Here is a 19,186-nt window from a genome sequence, read left to right as displayed (position 1 = left end):
TGGAAAGTGTTGAGGGCAACCCTCAACAAGACATTATGTGAAGCTCTTTCCATGAACAGAGGAAAGTGGTCAACTAAAACATCTTTGCCTGAGAGTAGTTATTAAGTCTGGCCACTTGCTGGGGTAAGAGTGCAGGTTGCTTGCAAGCATTTGCAGATGCAATTGGGCTCACAGTGACCACAAAAGCTGAATTAGTCAGCTTTCTGCAAAATGCTAGCTATGGTGGAAAAAAGTTCCAATTCAATTTTTCTGGTTCTAACTGGAAAAAAAGTTTGAGAAATCAGGTTTGTAAAGGTGTTTTGTATACCTATGGAGGTACCATTGACCTCTAATGCAGTTTGCAGTGATATTAAAGAAAGTGTAATTTGTCTATTATGAAAATAGACATAATATTGTTTTTCACCCTCTACTCTCCTTTTCTCACAATAAATGGAAAGAACAGACTGGCTAAGCTTCTGCAGACATGATGAGAAACAAATAAATTTAAACATTGTGGCTGGGGAAACTCAGCCAGATGGGCGGGGTATAAATAATAAATTATTATTATTATTATTATTATTATTACTATTAACAGCATTCGCTAGGCTGAGGACACTTCTCTTAGCACCTTGTGTACCTGGTTTCTGAGTTGTGTCAGTCAGTTTAATAGGGGTAGAATAGAACTGAAAAGCCATTCAGAATAAAAACATCAAAATGTCATTAAATTAAGAAAGGGTGCCTCTAAACCACCACACAGCAAATCACACCTCGCCATACTGAGAACTACCTGGAGCGTAGGGTTGCGGAAGACTGATATCAATATTTTATTTTAAAAAATCAGTGTTGTTTGGGTACATTTCACCCCACCTTTATAAACATTAAGTATCCACTTTCAAAAAACAGAAACAACACCACCACCACCCCAAATTCAGAGGTACCAAGCCTGTCAAGAGATTTAATTGCTTTAAAATTATGGAATATTATTCTTCACACATTTTTTAAGCTATTGTGAGCATTGCTTCATTTAGCTAGGAATTGAAAAGAACACATTAGTTCCTAAGGAATAATGTGGTTGCTCCAATTCTTATGCCATCAATTTTTAAAACTCATCCTGGTAAACAATTAAACAGAAATGCAAACCACACATTCAGGGGAGAGATTCAAATCCCTAAATGGATTTCCAAAGGTCATTTTAGGCTGAAAAGATGCTTGATGGTATCTCTTTAAATCATGTTCATTTCAAAGGCTTATCTAGCAAAGGAGCAGACAACATTTTGCAGCAACACACTTTGATCTGTTGGTTTCCCAAGAGATAAATTAATAATAACAACTTTAATTCATATGTATGGAATGATCTGAGGTTATTTTCACAGGGGTTTTTTTTAAAATCCACAGATTTTTGTTAACAAAGGGAATTTTTAAAAGGTGACATAGCTTTCAACCAAACCCATAGTATGGTGTCGGGGTGGGGGACTATGAATTATAAACGAGGTGGCTTTTTTTAATAATAATAATAAAAAAGAAAACCATCCAGTTAAAAACCAATTATCCTTTAAAATGTGAGTTGCTTAAAAGGTTCAGCTTGTGAAGCAGTTTAACTGTGTGTGATGAGGAGGAGGCCCCAGCAGATACATAATAGGGGCTGGCAGTCCCAGGTTTCAGCACAATGGTTCTCATTTCTCTTCTCTGCTGATCCACTCAGATAGATGTCTGATCTTGTTAGCATTCAGCCACTGCAAATAAAAGACAACACTGCCTCACCTTCTTCTCAATGTGGGCCAACTGCTCCTTATAGAAGGTGCCTCTCCTCTTCAGTTCTTCATCCTTCCACTGCAGTTCCTGGGACTGCAAGGAAATACAAAACAAGGTGTTCACAAAAGAGAAGGAAGGAAGGAAGGAAGGAAGGAAGGAAGGAAGGAAGGAAGGAGATAGCCATGGTTGGGAGAAGGCTTGGGATAGGGCAGGGGTCTGCAACCTTTAAGACAAAAAGAGCCACTTGGACCCGTTTCCGAAGGAAAAAAACCCGGGAGCCGCAAAACTCGTCATTATAAAAATAACTTTTTTGTCACTTTTTTTTATTATTTCTTTGTTTGACCCCTCAGAATTACTCCTCCTCATAGAAATAAACCTTAAATTAACAAGTTACCTTTTTTGTGTGTGTGTGTTCTTCACTCCCCTTCAAAACAGTGACCAGCGTACATGCCCCTTACAATGTAGCGGGCGGGCGGGCGGGAAGGTGACGTCGGGATGGTGCGTGACTAACACACGCACCGCCCCCATGCAACGTCACAGCCAGTACAGCGCCCGCCACAGTGGGGAGTGTTGGGGCGCACAATGCGCCTCCTCCCCTCGCTAGTATCCGCCCCGGAGCCGCGGCAAAGGTGTAAAAGAGCCAAATGCGGCTCCAGAGCCGCGGGTTGCAGACCCCTGGGATAGGGTATAGATTGAAAGCAATTCCAATATGCCACACCACACCAGAATGCTTGCAAGGCAAATGCCGTTTATCTCAGAATGAATTATTTCAGCTTGACATACTATTTAATGCTTTCATTTTCTGTGCCTCATAATGAAAAGGTTGCCAAGATAAATGGAGGTCTTTAAGCAGAGGTTTGACAACCATATGTCAGGAGTGCTCTGATGGTGTTTCCTGCTTGGCAGGGGGTTGGACTCGATGGCCCTTGTGGTCTATTCCAACTCTATGATTCTATGAAAAATACTCTTGAGGTACTTCAACCTGGAGTGACCAGATGTCTCTACCATGCTTACAGCAAGTAGAACTGCTAGAGCACAATGAAGTTTTAGAGTCTTGGACTAGTACAGGGTATGTACCATCTCAGACTGCAGGTTGGAGGCTTCCATGTCTGAATGCTTTCTACATTTTAAGAAAGAAACCAGGACCTAGATAGGTGATGAGATGCATACCCACTTAGCTTCAAACCCTAGATCACTGGGGGCTCCCAAATCATTGTCAGGAACCAAAGATGCACCGATGAGCTTCCAACTAAGAATCCTGCAGGTGCCAGATATCACTTTGAACTTCACAGGGCACCTTCTAGGCTTTCCTCCTGTTCACCACCCCACGATTCCTTAGCTGCATAATAATCAGGAGGTTCAGAGCGAAATTGAGAATAGTGATAAGGGCCCCAGAACTCAGATTGCACTGTCACAACAGGACACATGAATCATTGCCTAAAGCATGTAGGCCAACGATAAGGGAGGGGGCTATGACAGATGTAACATAAAATGAATTGCTATCCCTCCCCCTCTCCAGAACTGGCTCTGATTAAGCAGCCCCGTCAGAAGTGTTCCCTGTGGGCTCAGAGCTGTCATTTTATGGCCAGCTGCCATCCCAAGGAAAAGAAATAACAGAGAATAATAGAAATCTGAAAATGCAAGTTGTCAGTCTTTTCCTTCTCCATTTTTCTCTGGTGGAAGACAAACCATGGGGTCACAGAGAGTTGGCATTTGACCAGTCAACAATTTTGCCTAGCCAAATCCCTATAAACAGAGAGGATGTTGAACATGCTAAGAGAAGGATGCTTCACAGGTAAGTAAATCCTGTTCTTATCAACACCAGAACCCAGCAACCTCACTTCAATTGCCATGCACACATGATGCCATCAAGGATACAGCTAGCAGTTAATTCAAATAAAGCACCAGGCACATGTATAGCTTTAGAGCACAGGTAGGTCGCATGGAGCCCCTAGCCCAATTTAATGTGAGTGGAAAGGAGGAGAAAACAAAGGAAAAGGTGGTAGCAGAAATGAGTAATAAAGGATGGCAGAAAAGGAACACTGGAGAGATAGAAAGTGGGGTAACCCATCTGTCTTTGGCTCTGTCTTTGCCCACTTCTGACCCCGGTCCCACTGGCATGCTGCCCCTGGCAGATATCCCCTGAGGCAATGGGGCCCTACATAGTAAGAAGGTTGTCTACCCCTACTTTAGACCATGTTTGTTTGACTAACATGTCCAATGAGGCTTTTCAAAACCAATTAAAATTAGGCTGGCAAATTCTTCTTTCTACTTCCCACTTCCTCCCAGATCAGGAGAATTAAAAGGTACATCCCCAGGCCGTAGCAAATAGGGAAAGCAGAAACTTTTTTTTTTTATATAAAAAAATTTTATTGCATTTTTTAGGAAAAGAAAATCACCAAACATATAACAAATAACGAAAGTATACAGAAATAGAAATAGAAAATCACGGCCTTTCATACATTTTTTCATAGCCCTCTGGACTTCCTCACGTCTCCCTTTCCTGCGTTCTCCGGACAAAAGTTATATTCCGCAATTTATTACCTTATTTCAAATCTTATGTTCTAGTTCTAATGTGTTATGCCTATAATTTTAAATGTTTCCATCAAATATTAAGCTACTTAGTTTAGGCATAACATTACTTCAAATCTCATTCCTATAGTTCAACTTATTCTCATACATTTCTCATCTAAGCTACTGATGCCAAGTTCCTTCCTTTCAAGCACCTTCTTAACATTCAAACAATTTATAAAGTCTTTGTAGGTAGTCTTTAAACTTCTTCCAGTCCTCTTCCACCTCCTCTTTTCCCAGGTCTCGAATTCTGCCAGTCATCTCGGCCAGCTCCATGTAGTCTATCAGTTGCGTTTGCCATTCTTCCAGTGTGGGCAGATCTTGTGTCTTCCAATGCTTTGCGATAAGAATTCTTGCTGCTGTTGTTGCATACATAAAAAAGGTTCTATCCTTCTTTAGCACCTTCTGGTCGACAATACCCAGAAGAAAGGCCTCTGGTTTCTTGGGAAAGGTATACTTAAATACCTTTTTTAGCTCATTATAGATCATTTCCCAGAAGGCCTTCACTCTCGGGCAGGTCCACCACAGGTGAAAGAATGTTCCTTCAGGGGAAAGCAGAAGCTTTCTGCTTCTGATTCCCATCCTGAGCAACATACTTTGATTCTTCCAGCTACTATGGGAGAGACAGAAGTACATCCTCACATGCCTTCCTTTGGTGTGAGAAAGAGTTGCTATGAAAGATGAATATCCTTAACTTTAATACATACTAATCACAGCTTTTCCTCAGGATTTAATGAAGCAACAAGAGACTAACATCGTATGCAAAGCTTCCATTCCTGACCGATGAAGATCTAAAACAGAGAACCTGAAATGGTTGGAGTATTGACAAAGCAATGCCAGAATATTGCTGCTCAGTCTTCCCACTAGCCCAATAGTATGACTTCCATTATAGATTAGAGGTGGTAGAGGGAGGGAGGGAAAAGTTCTTGCAACTTTAAGACTTGTTCTCAATAACATGTTCATTTCAAAATGATACTCATGAGAGAGCTAAGGCAGAAAGGAAAATGAACCTCAAAACATTCTGCTCAGCTTAAAAAGATGCTTTTGGTTTTTAACTTCACCTCCAGCTGTTATTACTGCGAACTGAAATACGCATTGTTGTTATGCTTGAAATATGTATTGGTAAACCCAGAGAGGGTGTCATTTGAAATATCACCATATCAAACATTACAAAACTGGGTTAGGCAATCAGGGACATTTTGTATGAATACAGGGTATTTATTAAGAGCTCACTTTATCCTGCTACTTATTCCCCACCTGAAGTCAGAAGCCCTGTGATGTCCCAAAGCAAGCTGGCTTCTGTGAAAATTACAATTTCAGAGAGTATGGACACCACAGGTAGCCAACAAAGTTTCAGACACTGTGAGTAAAATGCTTATACCAGCAGAAAAAAATGAGAATGTGATAGGGAAATGTTACATACCAATTCTAATTAGAAAGTTTCCAGTCTCCTTCTACAGCTTCCTGTGTACTCCCCACCCTTTCCAAAAAGAGCTGAATCCTGCCCCTAACAGGGCTGGCCCACCCATGAGGCAAGGTGAGGTGATTGCTTCAGGGGGGTGTATGGGGGTGGCAGATCCATTGTTCCTGATGTAGATCTTCACATACCCCTTCTTCTCTGACAGGGAGGAGGGTGCCATTTTGTGGTTCGCCTCAGGTGCCAAAATGCCTCGGGCTGGCCTTAGGTCCTGGACAATATGGGGTAGGCTGTGGGTATGTGTGTAAGAGAAAGGAGCGGATTGGAAACTTCTGTGAATTTCCTTAAGTTATCTACCTCTAGGACTCAATTCTGATTTGGGGTAATTTCCCCTTATCCCAGCACCCTCCTACACTCCATCCCATATTCTTCAGGAACAGGCTCTGAACCCTCCAGAGAAGGTTGGTTGGTTTGTTTGTTTGTTTGTTTGTTTGTTTGTTTTTTTGAAGGGGGGGCACAAGTAGCTGCAGGAGGAAAGAGGTGATGGAAAATATTCCTGCTGTTAAGTTATCTTAAGATCCAAGTCAACAGAGCTTGTTGGATGATCAAAGACAAAGCCACCAGTATATTATAGAATGGGATTTGCTCACAGGGTAAATCAATTAAATTACGATGAAACTATAGTCTTGATTTATTTATTTATTTATTTATTTTTATACTGAGCATGTACAGAATATCTCTTCATCACTACTGAGTACTCACAACAGACAGCACCCATTTGATTAGTTCCATCTGTTCTTCTATTTCTTAAATCTTCCCTTGGCAATAATGCTTGTCAGTAGTATATTGTGCTACGTCTGGCCCATTTAGAAAATAATGACTAGCTAGCAGTACAAAACTAGACCCAGTCTGTAGACCAGTCTGCTGGGTTACCAGACTGTCCTCTGCATCAGGAGAGCTAGAAATCTGTCTTTTAAAAAGGATGCTAAATAAATTCCAAACTTGCAAGGTACACAAAGTGAATATGGTTCTTGGCACACAAAGCTGAAAGAAGGCAGAGGACTACAAATAAGGATTACACTCCATTAGTTTGCTTTCTGCCCTTCAGAAGTATTTGATAGACTTCTCACTTATTACACCAGGCTTCTCAGGCCTGCCAAGTCTTTCTAAAGTTCTTTGTCTTCTCTATTTCCCATCAGCATAATTCATTTAGGTCTCCAAACCATTTTGAAAGAAAGAAGAAAAAGGAAGATTTTACTACAGGGTAAGGGAGCACCAAATGAGTTCCGAACAACCAGCCACCAAGACAACTTTATATTCCATCCATTCAGTTACCTGAAGGTTTGGCTGGTCAACCCATCCTATCAAGTTTGGTACCAGCAGCTGCAAGTATCACTATACCCCTCAAAACCTACAAAAAATATTTTATGAATAAAATGTGATTTTCTGGCTTAACATCTTTTTAAATTGTAATGACAAAAAATAAAGCCCTGCATCAGCAATGACAATTGTATATGTGTAGTAACGACGTGATACTCTGTTATTTCTTTACTTTATCTCGCAGCTAATTCAAAGGGGAAGATTATATGCATGCAGGGGAGAACAGGAGCTTACCCAGGCATCCAAATCCACAGGCTGAGTGACAAAGTGAAGGAAGAGAGAACAAGTCAGTGATTTATGGAGAACACCTATTGCTATACAATAAAGCTCTTAATAGGACCCCCCACACGAGAGGAAAGTGTATTTTTAAAATGACAAGCATTTTAAACAATGATGTCAAGTCTCCCTGTTGCTACTGTCCTGTAAGTGAATGCCAAAAAAATACGACTGAGATGGGTGGGTGGGAATGCAATCTCAAGGAATGATTCTTCATATCCCAGTAGAGCACACTCTAAGCAAAGATAGGTACCTTGGAGTCATGCAAGGCACTGCACACTCTTACAGAGACCAACAATGGCATCTGAAACTGGGGGTCATGATATGTATACTAAAAGAAAATAGGCACAGCATGGGGGGCAGGGGGGAGAGAGTACCAGGGTGATTTCCCTGGGTGCAAAAAAAATTAGGGGGACGTCTCTGCAGCTGCCTCCCCGACCAGAGGTGCTTCCCATCCCACCCACCCGCCTCACTTGAGCAGCATACCGAGGAGCTGGGAGAGTCGAGTCCCTTGCATCCCTTAGCTGCGTGGCGTCCCTTGGCCGGACAGCAAGTCTTAGGGGGATGGCAGTGCCCCAGCCTGAGGAGGCATGCACATATGTCCTGCTGCTCTGCAGCTCTGTACGGCAGCAGCAGCAGCAGTGCCACATAGAGGCACCAGTAAGGGGACACAATACTTGCCTTACCCTGGGTGCTGGCAACCTATGCTACACCACTGGCCAGAAGGTGTGATGCTTCCAATTTCCCCAAGACAACTTGTTTTTCCCCTGCCCAAGGATGGCTTTACAATGATAATTGAAATATATGAGGAGGGCGAGGTGGAAGAGGAGGAAGGTAAAAGGACAAACCTAAAGCTGGAAGGAACCCTGAAATTGTCCCCTCCAGCTACTTGCAATTCCAGGACACCCTGGGCTTGTAAGCCTCCTCAGAAAGAAGTGATTGTCTACTAGGAAGGAGAGTCCATAGCCTCTTTTGACTACCCTGCTCAACTAACTTCTGCAGGTAGAAAAACATTTCTGGATAATCCATCTAAGGGTACAATCCTATGCACACTTACCTGGAAGAAAGTCCCATTGAACCCAATGGTGCTTGCTTCTGAGCAGACATGTATTACACTACTGTATAAGTATGTATAGCTGCAAATTGAAGCCATCAGTCCTTGCTCTGTCCTCGTAAGCAGCTGCTTTCCTACTTCTCTACCACAGCCTTTTGCTGAAAATGGGACATGTCTGCCCATTCATTCTCTGCAAAAAAAACCTTCTCCCTAAAAGGCCAGTTCACACTAGCAAACTCTTCCACAAGACTGTGCAATTACACCAGCACACAGTGTAAGGTTGGTGTAAACCAAGCACACGGTTTCCAGCAAATGCGATCATGGAAATGGCAGCCAGCTCCCCACAGTTCACAGCAGCCTTTCTCCACACAGCTAGTCAAGGAGGAGTGTGTGTGTGTGTGTGTGTGTGTGTGTGTGTGTGTGTGTGTGTGAAGTAGCTTCAAGGTGAAGACCCAGTTGTTTCACTAGTATGATTCCTTCTGGAGGTGTGCTGGAGGTTTTTTTTTACTTAATAGGGTGATCCTTGTTCTAGCTAGACGTATATTATACAGCCAGACCAATGCCAAGCTGTTTTCCTCTCCCCCTTTTCTTAGCAAGCAGATTATTTGAGGACTTCACAGTGAAGCCACACAGACTGCAGGGAGCTCAGTCTGCTCACAAAAATAAACTGCAACACACACACACACACACACACACACACACACACACACACTTTTTATTATTATTATTTTGACTTAAGCAATAACCCAGCAGCAGCAGAGTAAGTACAAGACAATAAACATCTCTCATACCCATAAACTTCCTGGCTTCAGACTGAGGTGTTTATGAGGAAGCCAGCGCACTCATTTGTTGTCAAGGGCCGCTGAGTCTCCCATACTTCTTGGGGCTACACTGGCTTGGCAGCCTATTCTTTAAGTGGTAACTTCTTCTGAGGTCTGGCCTTTATTATCGTGATTATTTATCTGAAGGGGGTCCGGTGAGGTGGGACGAATGTTCTTGTTGGCCACAGTTCAGAGCTGAAGCTGACAGAGAGACAGAAAACGGCTCCCCATTTATATGAGTTGCTGTCATTTTAAACAGCACAGATAAGTTACCCAAGGAGGTGGAAGGATTATGTGAAATTGGCTGCACATTGCCTGCCTAACCTCCTGCCCCCCTCTTGCCACTGCCCTGGATGGAATTAAATGTCTACAGGTCAGGCAGGTGAGCCAATTTCCTCCCTCCTCTAGGAGAACAAGGATAAGACTGTCATTAGCCCCCAACAGCACACCACACATGCAGCATGTTCGCTGGCAATCAATAACTTGATCATGACAACAGTCTGGTTCAAGCAATGCTTTCTCTCTGCAGTAGACTGCAAATACAGGTAGAGAGAGAAAGCATTGTTTGAACCAGACACACACTATATATACCTTAAATGCACTATATTTATTCACAGCCAAAATGTGTGTGTGTGTGTGTGTGTGTGTTTGTGTACAGTCAGATGTCAGCATGACAGGCGATAAAGTCAGAAAGTACTATGGATGGCATATTTACAAAGGAAATGCTCTCTCTCCAGTGCATCATCGATCTCAGGCTAGGATGACTATAGGCAACACTTTACCAAATGGTAATCTACTAGTGTTCATATATTGGCCTTTCGGCAAGCTGGTTCTACCGAACAATGAGGAAAATTCTACCAGACTTTCCTGCAGCTGTTCAGAAATCCAGGGGAGTGGTAATACTCTCCACAGCATTGGGAAAGGTGTTATATTAAAATGGCTTACTGTGTAGTAGCAGATGGCTGGCATCTGTCTGTCTCAGGGACAATGGAGTGTGCCTTTGTGGGTGAAGTCAAACCATTGGGGAATAGTAAGTAACTACTTGGGAAGTGGTAACTATATTCACCCTTAGCCTGCCACATACAGTGGTACCTCAGGTTACATACGCTTCAGGTTACAGACTCCGCTAACCCAGAAATAGTGCTTCAGGTTAAGAACTTTGCTTCAGGATAAGAACAGAAATCGTGCTGTGGCGGCGCGGCAGCAGGAGGCCCCATTAGCTAAAGTGGTGCTTCAGGTTAACAGTTTCAGGTTAAGAACGGACCTCCGGAACGAATTAAGTACTTAACCTGAGGTACCACTGTACAGCTGTTATTATGCTTGAACTACACCACCCGTTCTTCCATCCACACAAATTTGTTTTGTGTAAATACTGATTCTTTAAATCACAGTGCTCATAGCTGGCTCAGAAAATGGGACATTTGAACTCTTTTTTAAAAAGAAGAAGAATGGGATCTCTCTAGATTATTCATAAAACGAAACAGTTCATGATTCTTCATTTGTTATAGTTATTACATAAATACTAAAGCCTCATTTTCTAAAGCTATAGGTTCACACCTTCCACAGAGAATAAAATTAGAGGGCAATAAAAATGGAAGAACCTTATTAAAGAGATTAGGTGTAAAAGAACACAATATATTGCTAGAAAAAGCCAAAGGATACTGATTAAAGGACAATATAAGGAGGCAAACATTACAGAGGGGTTTCATTGCCATTATCATTCAGAAGGCACAATGTCCAAGCTGCATTAACTAATATTGACTGATAACACATTCAGAGAAGCAAGTGTTGGTTTTCAAGCTTAAGTTGCTTGGGTAAGAGTAAAACACCATTTTCTTTTTTTATTCTCTGCCCAAACAGGCATGGCTTTCAACTCTGCCAGTACTTGAGCCATATAATAACTCCTGGCCAAACAGTGCTAAAGCAAATAGTACAAAATCAACTTTTCAACAAGCATTGTAGGGAGACATTACAGCAAACCATACTAAGGGAGACTTATTCCTGCATGGTCTGTGGAAGGGAGGGGGGCAGCAACCCAAGAACAGCTTGATTTTAGCTGCAAAAGGTCACTAATACCATAATATTTTTTGAAATTGGGTGTGACTTTAAAAATGATTTTGAAGGGCTGTAACTCAGTGGTAGAGCACATGTTTGGTATGCCAAACTGCCCAGGTTCAATCACCAGCATCTCCAAATAGGGCTAGGAGAGACCCCTGCCTGACATCTTGGAAGGTCACTGCCAGTCAGTGTAGACAATATTGAGCTAGATTGACCAGTGGTCCAACTCTATATAAGGCAGCTTCCTGTGTCTCTTTATAGTTAACAATCATTTCCCAAAGGATAAAATGATGGAACAAATGCCTTATACTTCAATGTCCACTTGAAGCAAACTCTTAACACATGTGGGATGCGGTCAGAAATGTGTGCACATGGCAGCTTCCTAGTCCTGAGCCTGAGGGTTATTTTCAGCATTATGCAGAGGTAAACTCAAGTTTGCCACTAAGTGTGTACTAAATGGAGTGGCAGCCAATCACACATTCCTGTCAAGCATACCGGTATAATATATGAGTTTTGCAAGCACATTTATCACAGTTACTCTTCCCACTTTTTCAGAGGTACACTTAAAAGTATCTTCAGTTTACCAACCAAAAAAAGGAGATGTCACCATTGATAGACCAAAGAAACGAAGGGAGAGCAGCAGGAGGAGAACAAGAAGAAACAACAACTCTAGGTGAATTTTGGAGTCACTATAAAGTAACTTGTATTAGACAATTGCTGCTAGAGGAGTGTCCCAAAGGAAGAATTTCTGCCAAAACTGTGCTGGGTCTGGCATAAACCATCTTTCTAGCACCTAGACATTTTTCTTCTTTATTTGTCTGATCTGTAGGTTCCCACATTAAAAAATGTGATGCATGAAGTCACATGTGAAAAGGCAGAATAGATGTTTAACAAAATTCTATTGGTAAACTGACATTTTTGCATTAGGTTGGCATTGTTATCCCAAGCAATAGTATCTCCATTCCTCCCAATATGGAAGCTGTTCAATAATCCTAATAAATTTTGCTTAACTATCCCAAGTTCAATTGCAATGTATCAGAGATGGGATGATCAAATATTGCACAGAATCCGTCTGATCCAGTATAGGGATATGAGAGTGTTTTACACATAAAATGTTAGCGTGCCTGCCTTCAGGTTGAACAGGAGCTGGTCATGATGGCTGGGGCTCGTAGGAAGGGAGAACTTCATTTTCACAAATGAAATTTAAGCTAGTTTAGTCATGCAGGACTTTTGAAACCATCTACAACATTTTCCTCTTCACAGCACACACCAGTGACCTGATCTATACTATACGCTAATCCCTTTGGCAGAAGTGATGAAGTGCTCCTACCCCTTACTGAGAAGCAGTACCCCCAGGGTGAGCAGGGGGTCAGTGATTAGTGCTTCTCTCACCCCCATTTCAGCTTGATGGCAGCAGCTGGTAGGGGACCTGAAATGTGCTATATGATTACCTTTATTCAGACAGCAGCTTCCGCTTCTTGTTCCAGCCAGGCTTGTGTGCTGGAGAACAGAACCTTACCATAGAGGGGCTAATCCCACAGCCAAGGAAACACACAGACCACAGCTCCATGGGACACAGGGCGGTGCTCTCTTCCACACAGAGAAAGGGTCAGCAGAAGACAACACACTGAAGGCTGGCATAGTACAAATTTAGAAGAATGGAGGGGAAGTTCACAGTATCCCTGAGTAGCTCCCAAAACTTCTAAGCGAAAGCATCAGAAGTATCTGTGTCACACCAGACTACCTGTGGGTCAGACCTCATTTCCTAGATAAGGGAAGATTGGGGTGTTTTCTTTTCTTCATTAAAAATTTACATAGCCCAAGGTGTTTCTATGGTGATGTGTATTAGAGAACTTCAAAGCTGCAACTAGGTCCTTATTTCCTAGGTCTCTTTCCTTTTCCCCTTCACTGTCAAACACTTTTTCTGTAATGGGAGACTGAAGCCAGCATCAGTATTAAATGTAACAGGAGGCAGAGATGCAGCCACTTCAGCTGACAAGAGGAAGAAGCAGGGAGAGAAGGAGCCGACAGCAGTAGGATCAATTTTGGAGAACGGCTCTGGTGAAAATTGCCCATTCCAATGTATCCCCAATGTATACATTTTTATAAACACTGTAGATGAAAAGCTGCAGTAAAGATCTGTTCTCCTTTGTGATTCAAGGGCAACAACACTCCTAATACTTCTGTAGTGCCTGCAAATAGGCTTGCTTTGCCCAAAGCTGATACTGTTACTTTTGTGGTGAATGAAGTGAAATGCCTTACAAAACACCAGAATAAACCTCATGGTTTTCTTTAAACATTTAACCCCCATTAAAGGGGTCTCCCTTTCCCTTCTTCCAACCCTTGAAAACAAACGCCTGTCAACAAGAGAAATACTAAAGGCCTTAAAAGAGAGAGAGAGAGAGGGAGAGAGAGGGAGAGAGAGAGAGAGAGAGACCAAGCAATGCAGAATATTGCCTAAGGCCTTCAGGTGCCAACAGCTGCTACACTGAAAAATTCAGGCAAGTCACTCTCATTCCAGAATTTTGTACTTTTCCTATACATACTGTTCCTATTACAGTCAGTTCCACAGACCCATGAGGTTGCCTTCCACTTTAAAACAAAGGCCCTCTGAAAATATATATTCCCACCCCACACAGAAACGTGCCCCAGATTGTACCTATGAATTGAGCATGGAAGCCCAAGTTCATATACACAGTCCTTTCCTGGCCTTCCAAGCTGTATGGCCAAACCAGGAGATACCCATGATTAATTGCTGGACTTCCCTGACCATGAGAGATAAATCACTTGCTCGATCAGGAAAAATCTCCATAGGATTTCTCCATTCAATAATTAAATATCTCCCTACAATAAGTGGAAGAGAAAAGTGAACAAATGAGCATGAGGCCTATTCTTTGTTTTTTGTTTTGTTTTTCTTCCTGGTGATGAGATCTTTTGAACAGGGATCATCTTGTTACTGTTAATATTAATCATTACTACTAGCAGTCATGGGGAAAGTTGGTGAAAACTTCCAACTAGTTGAAGTTAAAAGTTAGCAGTCCTTTAACTTTGTTGTTGTTGTTTAGTTGTGTCCAACTCTTCGTGACCCCATGGACCAGAACTTAGCTCAAGTTAATTTTAAAGTTAAATATATCCCGTCTCAAGTAGTTTAAAACTCAAGATAACAAAAGGGTGGCTAGATAAAAGCTGATTTGTGAAAACAGTGTAAAACACAGTGAGTTGCCTAGTAGGATCATTATTCATTTCCAAATGGAGTGAGTAGGTTTCTTTGCCATATGCCCACAGAAGCACAATAACCTACTTGAACTTGCCTGGTTCACCTGAAAACATTATACGTGCACAAAGAAAGTTAGCATGTCAGAGAGATGGGTTCTGCTCCTATTTCTCCCTACACCACATTAATAAATTGTTGTTGTTGTTATTGTTGTTATCATTTATACCCCGCCCATCTAGCTGGGTTTCCCCAGCCACTCCGGGTGGTTTCCAACAAAATACTAAAATACAATAGTCTGTTAAACATTAAAAGCTTCCCTAAACAGGGCTGCCTTCAGATGTCTTCTAAAAGTCTGGTAGTTGTTTTTCTCTTTGACATCTGGTGGGAGAGCGTTCCACGGGGCAGGTGCCACTACCGAGAAGGCCCTCTGCCTGGTTCCCTGTAACATGATAGAACTCTCCTACATGGAAGCACAATTTACTCTTACACTTCTTAAAATATTGAGTTTAGGTACAGCATAATAATTAGTAAAATAGAAAGCTGCTTTATACCATCCAACTCTAACTTGCCTACACTAACTGGCAGTAGCTCTCCGGGATTCAGGCAAGGGTCTTTCCCAGCCCTAGATGAAGATGCTGGGGACTAAACCTGGGACCTTCTCCATGCACTCTATTGCAGAGCTAAGGCCTCTCCTCTAGTTATTATATTAATGGTGCAAACACTATTAAAATGGTATATTATGACTATACTGGCACAATAGGAAGAATGAATCTCAATCTCTCTCCCTCTCCCTCACCCTCTCCCTCTCTGACACCCCTCCTTCCAATGCAACATTATATACGTAATTGCTGTTTTCCTGTTCTGATACTTCAGGTACTAGCAATTCCCAAGCCCAAGACTCTAGAGAAGGAAGCCCGGTGGTATAATCCACTACAACAAATCCTCGGTTTCTGCCAAACTAGCTATCATAAGATTAGAAATCTAATTTCTCTTCATTTATGAGGCTTCTCACAAGCACTCTTGGGGTCTGAAGAGAACGCACTCAGCTTTGGGGCTACAGTTTAATAAAGGGCAATATGGTTTTATTATCTGCAGTGCCTGGGTAAGGAAATCCTATGAAATCTTCAGAGATCATGGCTCTGCATTACTTCTTGTTCTCTGGAGTTGTAGTTATCTCCTCTCCTGCTGCAAGGTCACACTGCAGACTGAAACCTGTCCTTTAAACAATCACCACCACCACCACACATACAAATCTGAGCTCTACTGCCTATTGCCTCAAGGAATCCTATTGTTTTACTACTGGTTTTCTGAATGCCTTTAACTGCATGGATATAGACACAACCATTATTGTCTAGAAGTCAGAATTCTGAAATTCAGTTATTGGCACTTCTAGTCTGCCAATCCTTTCCAGCTGGCCTTCAGAGAGTGTCTACTTTCTCCCTCCATGACCTCCACATCATTTTCTGCTGCTCACTGTGGCTTTTGACACCTCAGCCCTGCCCTGACTGCTACGCTCTGTTACAATACTGCGTACATACCTGTACTGCGCTTAGATGTTCCTGAGAAGCCTGATTCAGCTGCAACTCTGCACGTGCCCTGAAACTATGTGTCTGTTTAGCTGCGCTTTGAGCAAAAGTGTGATTCAATTACAATCTAACAGAAAAAGCAACACTGGTTTAAGTAGAATACTCTATGGTAGAAGCAGTTATGGTATGGGACAGAATGTAAGTGCCAACCTAATTAGTCCCCAGAACCTTTGCAGTGTCCTGTGAAAGAATACACTCCTATTAACTCTCAAGGGCTTCCACGGGCAAACATCCTCCACCAGTAATTGGATTAAGTCTACATTTGCATTTCCTTGGAAACCCCCTCACAATGGACAACTGAGTTTTGATTAGCCAGAGACCCCCTGTGACCTCCTGGCCACTCTGTAATGGAAGACTTCTATTAATGTCTGGTAACAATTCAGTATCTGAATTACTTAGCGTTCAGTGACCCTTTTCATCTAGTCCCATAATCCTTGTATAGAATACCACTCTTCAGGAAGTATCTTTCCTGTAACTGGACATTGTGTTAATACCCAAACTGTTGAGCATTTTCAAATTCTCTAGAAGTCTGTGCCATACCTCTCTTTTCTTCAAGCCTACTCTAACTCGGTGGATGCCTGCAGCAGCAAGCCTTTTCTCAGCAGTGTTTGTTATTCTCTTCAGGATTTGTCAGGAACCTTGCAGAAAGCCTGTGTTAACCCAAAAGGAAAGCCTTTTCTATTTTGGGACTCTAGTAGAAGGGTTCTAAGGAACCCAGGATGAGCACTGTGCTTTGGCTCAAAAGCCACCTTATCGCTCATACTGCCCTGCCCTGATCCTGTCAGGTACATTTTGAGTAAGCAGAGGTAGATAGCTGTATCTGCAAACTGTAAGGGACCCACCACTCACTCACTGAAAAGCTGCCAGGAACTCTAAGCTCACTGCCAGTATGCGGCAGCTAGACTGGTGACTGGGAGTGGCCGCTGGGACCACATAACACCAGTTCTGAGAGATCTGCATTGGCTCCCAGTACGTTTCCGAGCACAATTCAAAGTGTTGGTGCTGACCTTTAAAGCCCTAAACGGCCTCGGTCCTGTATACCTGAAGGAGCGTCTCCACCCCATCGTTTAGCCCGGAGCGCCGAGGGCCTTCTGGCGGTTCCCTCATTGCGAGAAGTAAGGTTACAGGGAACCAGGCAGAGGGCCTTCTCGGTAGTGGCGCCTGCCCTATGGAACGCCCTCCCAGCAGATGTCAAAGCAATAAACAACTATTTTACTTTTAAAAGAAAACTGAAGGCAGCCCTCTTTAGGGAAGTTTTTAATGTTTGATGCTGTATTGTTTTTAATATTCAGTTGGAAGCCGCCCAGAGTGGCTGGGGAAACCCAGCCAGATGGGCGAGGTATGTATAAATAAATAAATAAATAAATAAATAAATAAATAAATAAATAAATAAATACTACTAATGATGGGCCATCACAGGTCACTCAGGAAAGTGCTTCTCTTACTCTAACTTCCTTGGACAGGTAATTATTAGCATCTTGCTTCACCCTCCTACTTTTAGTTTCCTATTTCCCTAATCTCACTTTCTTTCAACCCGCCCATTATTCAAACCTCAGGTAATTTGCATTACTGCTTTTCCCCCTGACGGGTTTAGGCTGGTGTGACAACTCTGCTGGTTCCCTGGTTCCCACTCCATTTAAAGCCACTCCTGAGTTTGGATAGCCTGTGTAAATTGTGGCTACTAACCATTTTCTTATTTTATATTTCTGTACTGTGGCTTCAAGCAGCAAAGCCATTTTACTCAGTGTACACACCATGTTATGTAAACAAACACTATATATTCATTGACATTAACCGTTGTTGGTTCTTGCTAATTCTCCCAAGGAAGCAAGACAGTACTGGCATTTCTAGGTTCAAAATGGGCCCCTTTGATAACAGGGGCAAGACGCATGTTTACATTTACAGTGGTGCCCCGCAAGACGAATGCCTCGCAAGACGAAAAACTCGCTAGACGAAAGGGTTTTCCGTTTTTTGAGTCGTTCCGCAAGACGAATTTCCCTATGGGCTTGCTTCGCAAGACGAAATGTCTTGCGAGTTCTTGCGAGTTTGTTTCCTTTTTCTTAAAGCCGCTAAGCCGTTAATAGCCGCTAAGCCGCTAATAGCTGCTAAGAGCCGTGCTTCGCAAGACGAAAAAACCGCAAGACGAAGAGACTCGTGGAACGGATTAATTTCGTCTTGCGAGGCACCACTGTACATGAGAACAAAGTCCCAAGGAGATCTCTTAGCACAGATTAAAATGCAGAAGGTACAACTGCGTTGACATTTACCTTGCTTAAAACTGGTGAAAGTGTTGCTTCACATGGCCTAGACTGCAGCTCTATTTGGTCCTCTTTTCCTGTTTCTAATGTGCATTATCTTCTCAGAATGTTCACACAACTTTTGAGCCCCTTAATACTTCATTTAATAATAATAATAATAATAATAATAATAATAATAATATCACTCAAAATGCATCAGTGAAGGGGCTGTTCCTTTTCTGCCCTCTTAAGACCAAGTGTTTCTGGTTCTGTTACTGTGCACTTGTTCAAATAAACAAAGAATGTAAGAAGAGAGAGACAGAAAACTGGCCACTGGGGTCCTACACAATCCACTCTACCCACAGGTAACATTATTTCCAGCCACACACATTTCTGTAATATAATAAATATGCCACTCTTCAAATACTAACAGCCTGAAGACTACACATTGCATTTCTTTTCACTGCAGAGCTTCAAATCTACTCAGCCGCACCGTGAACACTTCAGGGAAGGTCTGTGACTTCACTGCTAATGCCATTTACCTCTTGTATGGTCGAGCTGAGCCCAAACATGCAATTTGGCAACCTTTATTTCTACATTTGCTCCCCAGTCCTGACTTTTAGCATTTCAAAATAGTCCTTAGTGTTTGCTACCAACACAGTGTGGTTCTTACAGGGACTGTTCACTAGGGACTTGGATTCTTGCACCTGGGGTCTTGCTTCCAACTGTGCATTTTCAGACAGCCAGTGCCTTAGTTCTTGGCTGAGTGCATTATCAACTCCCCGCTAACCTCTGATCATAAGGAAATGCTGCAAGGAAACATCTTTTAATGAAGCTAAAT

At 42.4% G+C, this 19,186-nt stretch overlaps 1 protein-coding gene across 5 annotated transcripts in view; it reads right to left on the bottom strand.

Moving 5' to 3' along the window:
• CHCHD6 (coiled-coil-helix-coiled-coil-helix domain containing 6) overlaps positions 1-19,186 on the bottom strand; it is a 199,874-nt gene that overhangs the window by 132,036 nt on the left and 48,652 nt on the right. For 2 of the 5 annotated variants that reach the window (XM_028719199.2, XM_028719201.2), the window contains exons 5-6: positions 7,334-7,354; positions 1,741-1,824 (exon numbers count right to left, since the gene is read on the bottom strand). The exons of 2 other annotated variants lie outside the window; for them this stretch is intronic. In XM_028719199.2, coding sequence (XP_028575032.2) covers positions 1,741-1,824; positions 7,334-7,354 — 105 coding nt within the window. The remainder of the gene's footprint in view (positions 1-1,740; positions 1,825-7,333; positions 7,355-19,186) is intronic. One more of the 5 variants, XM_028719200.2, reaches the window with a different exon arrangement.

This window comes from Podarcis muralis, chromosome 2 (genome assembly GCF_964188315.1).
Source record: "Podarcis muralis chromosome 2, rPodMur119.hap1.1, whole genome shotgun sequence".
NCBI classification, from domain to species: Eukaryota; Metazoa; Chordata; class Lepidosauria; order Squamata; family Lacertidae; genus Podarcis; species Podarcis muralis.
Note: the sequence above shows the minus strand (reverse complement) of the source record. Positions and strands in the feature narration are given on the sequence as shown.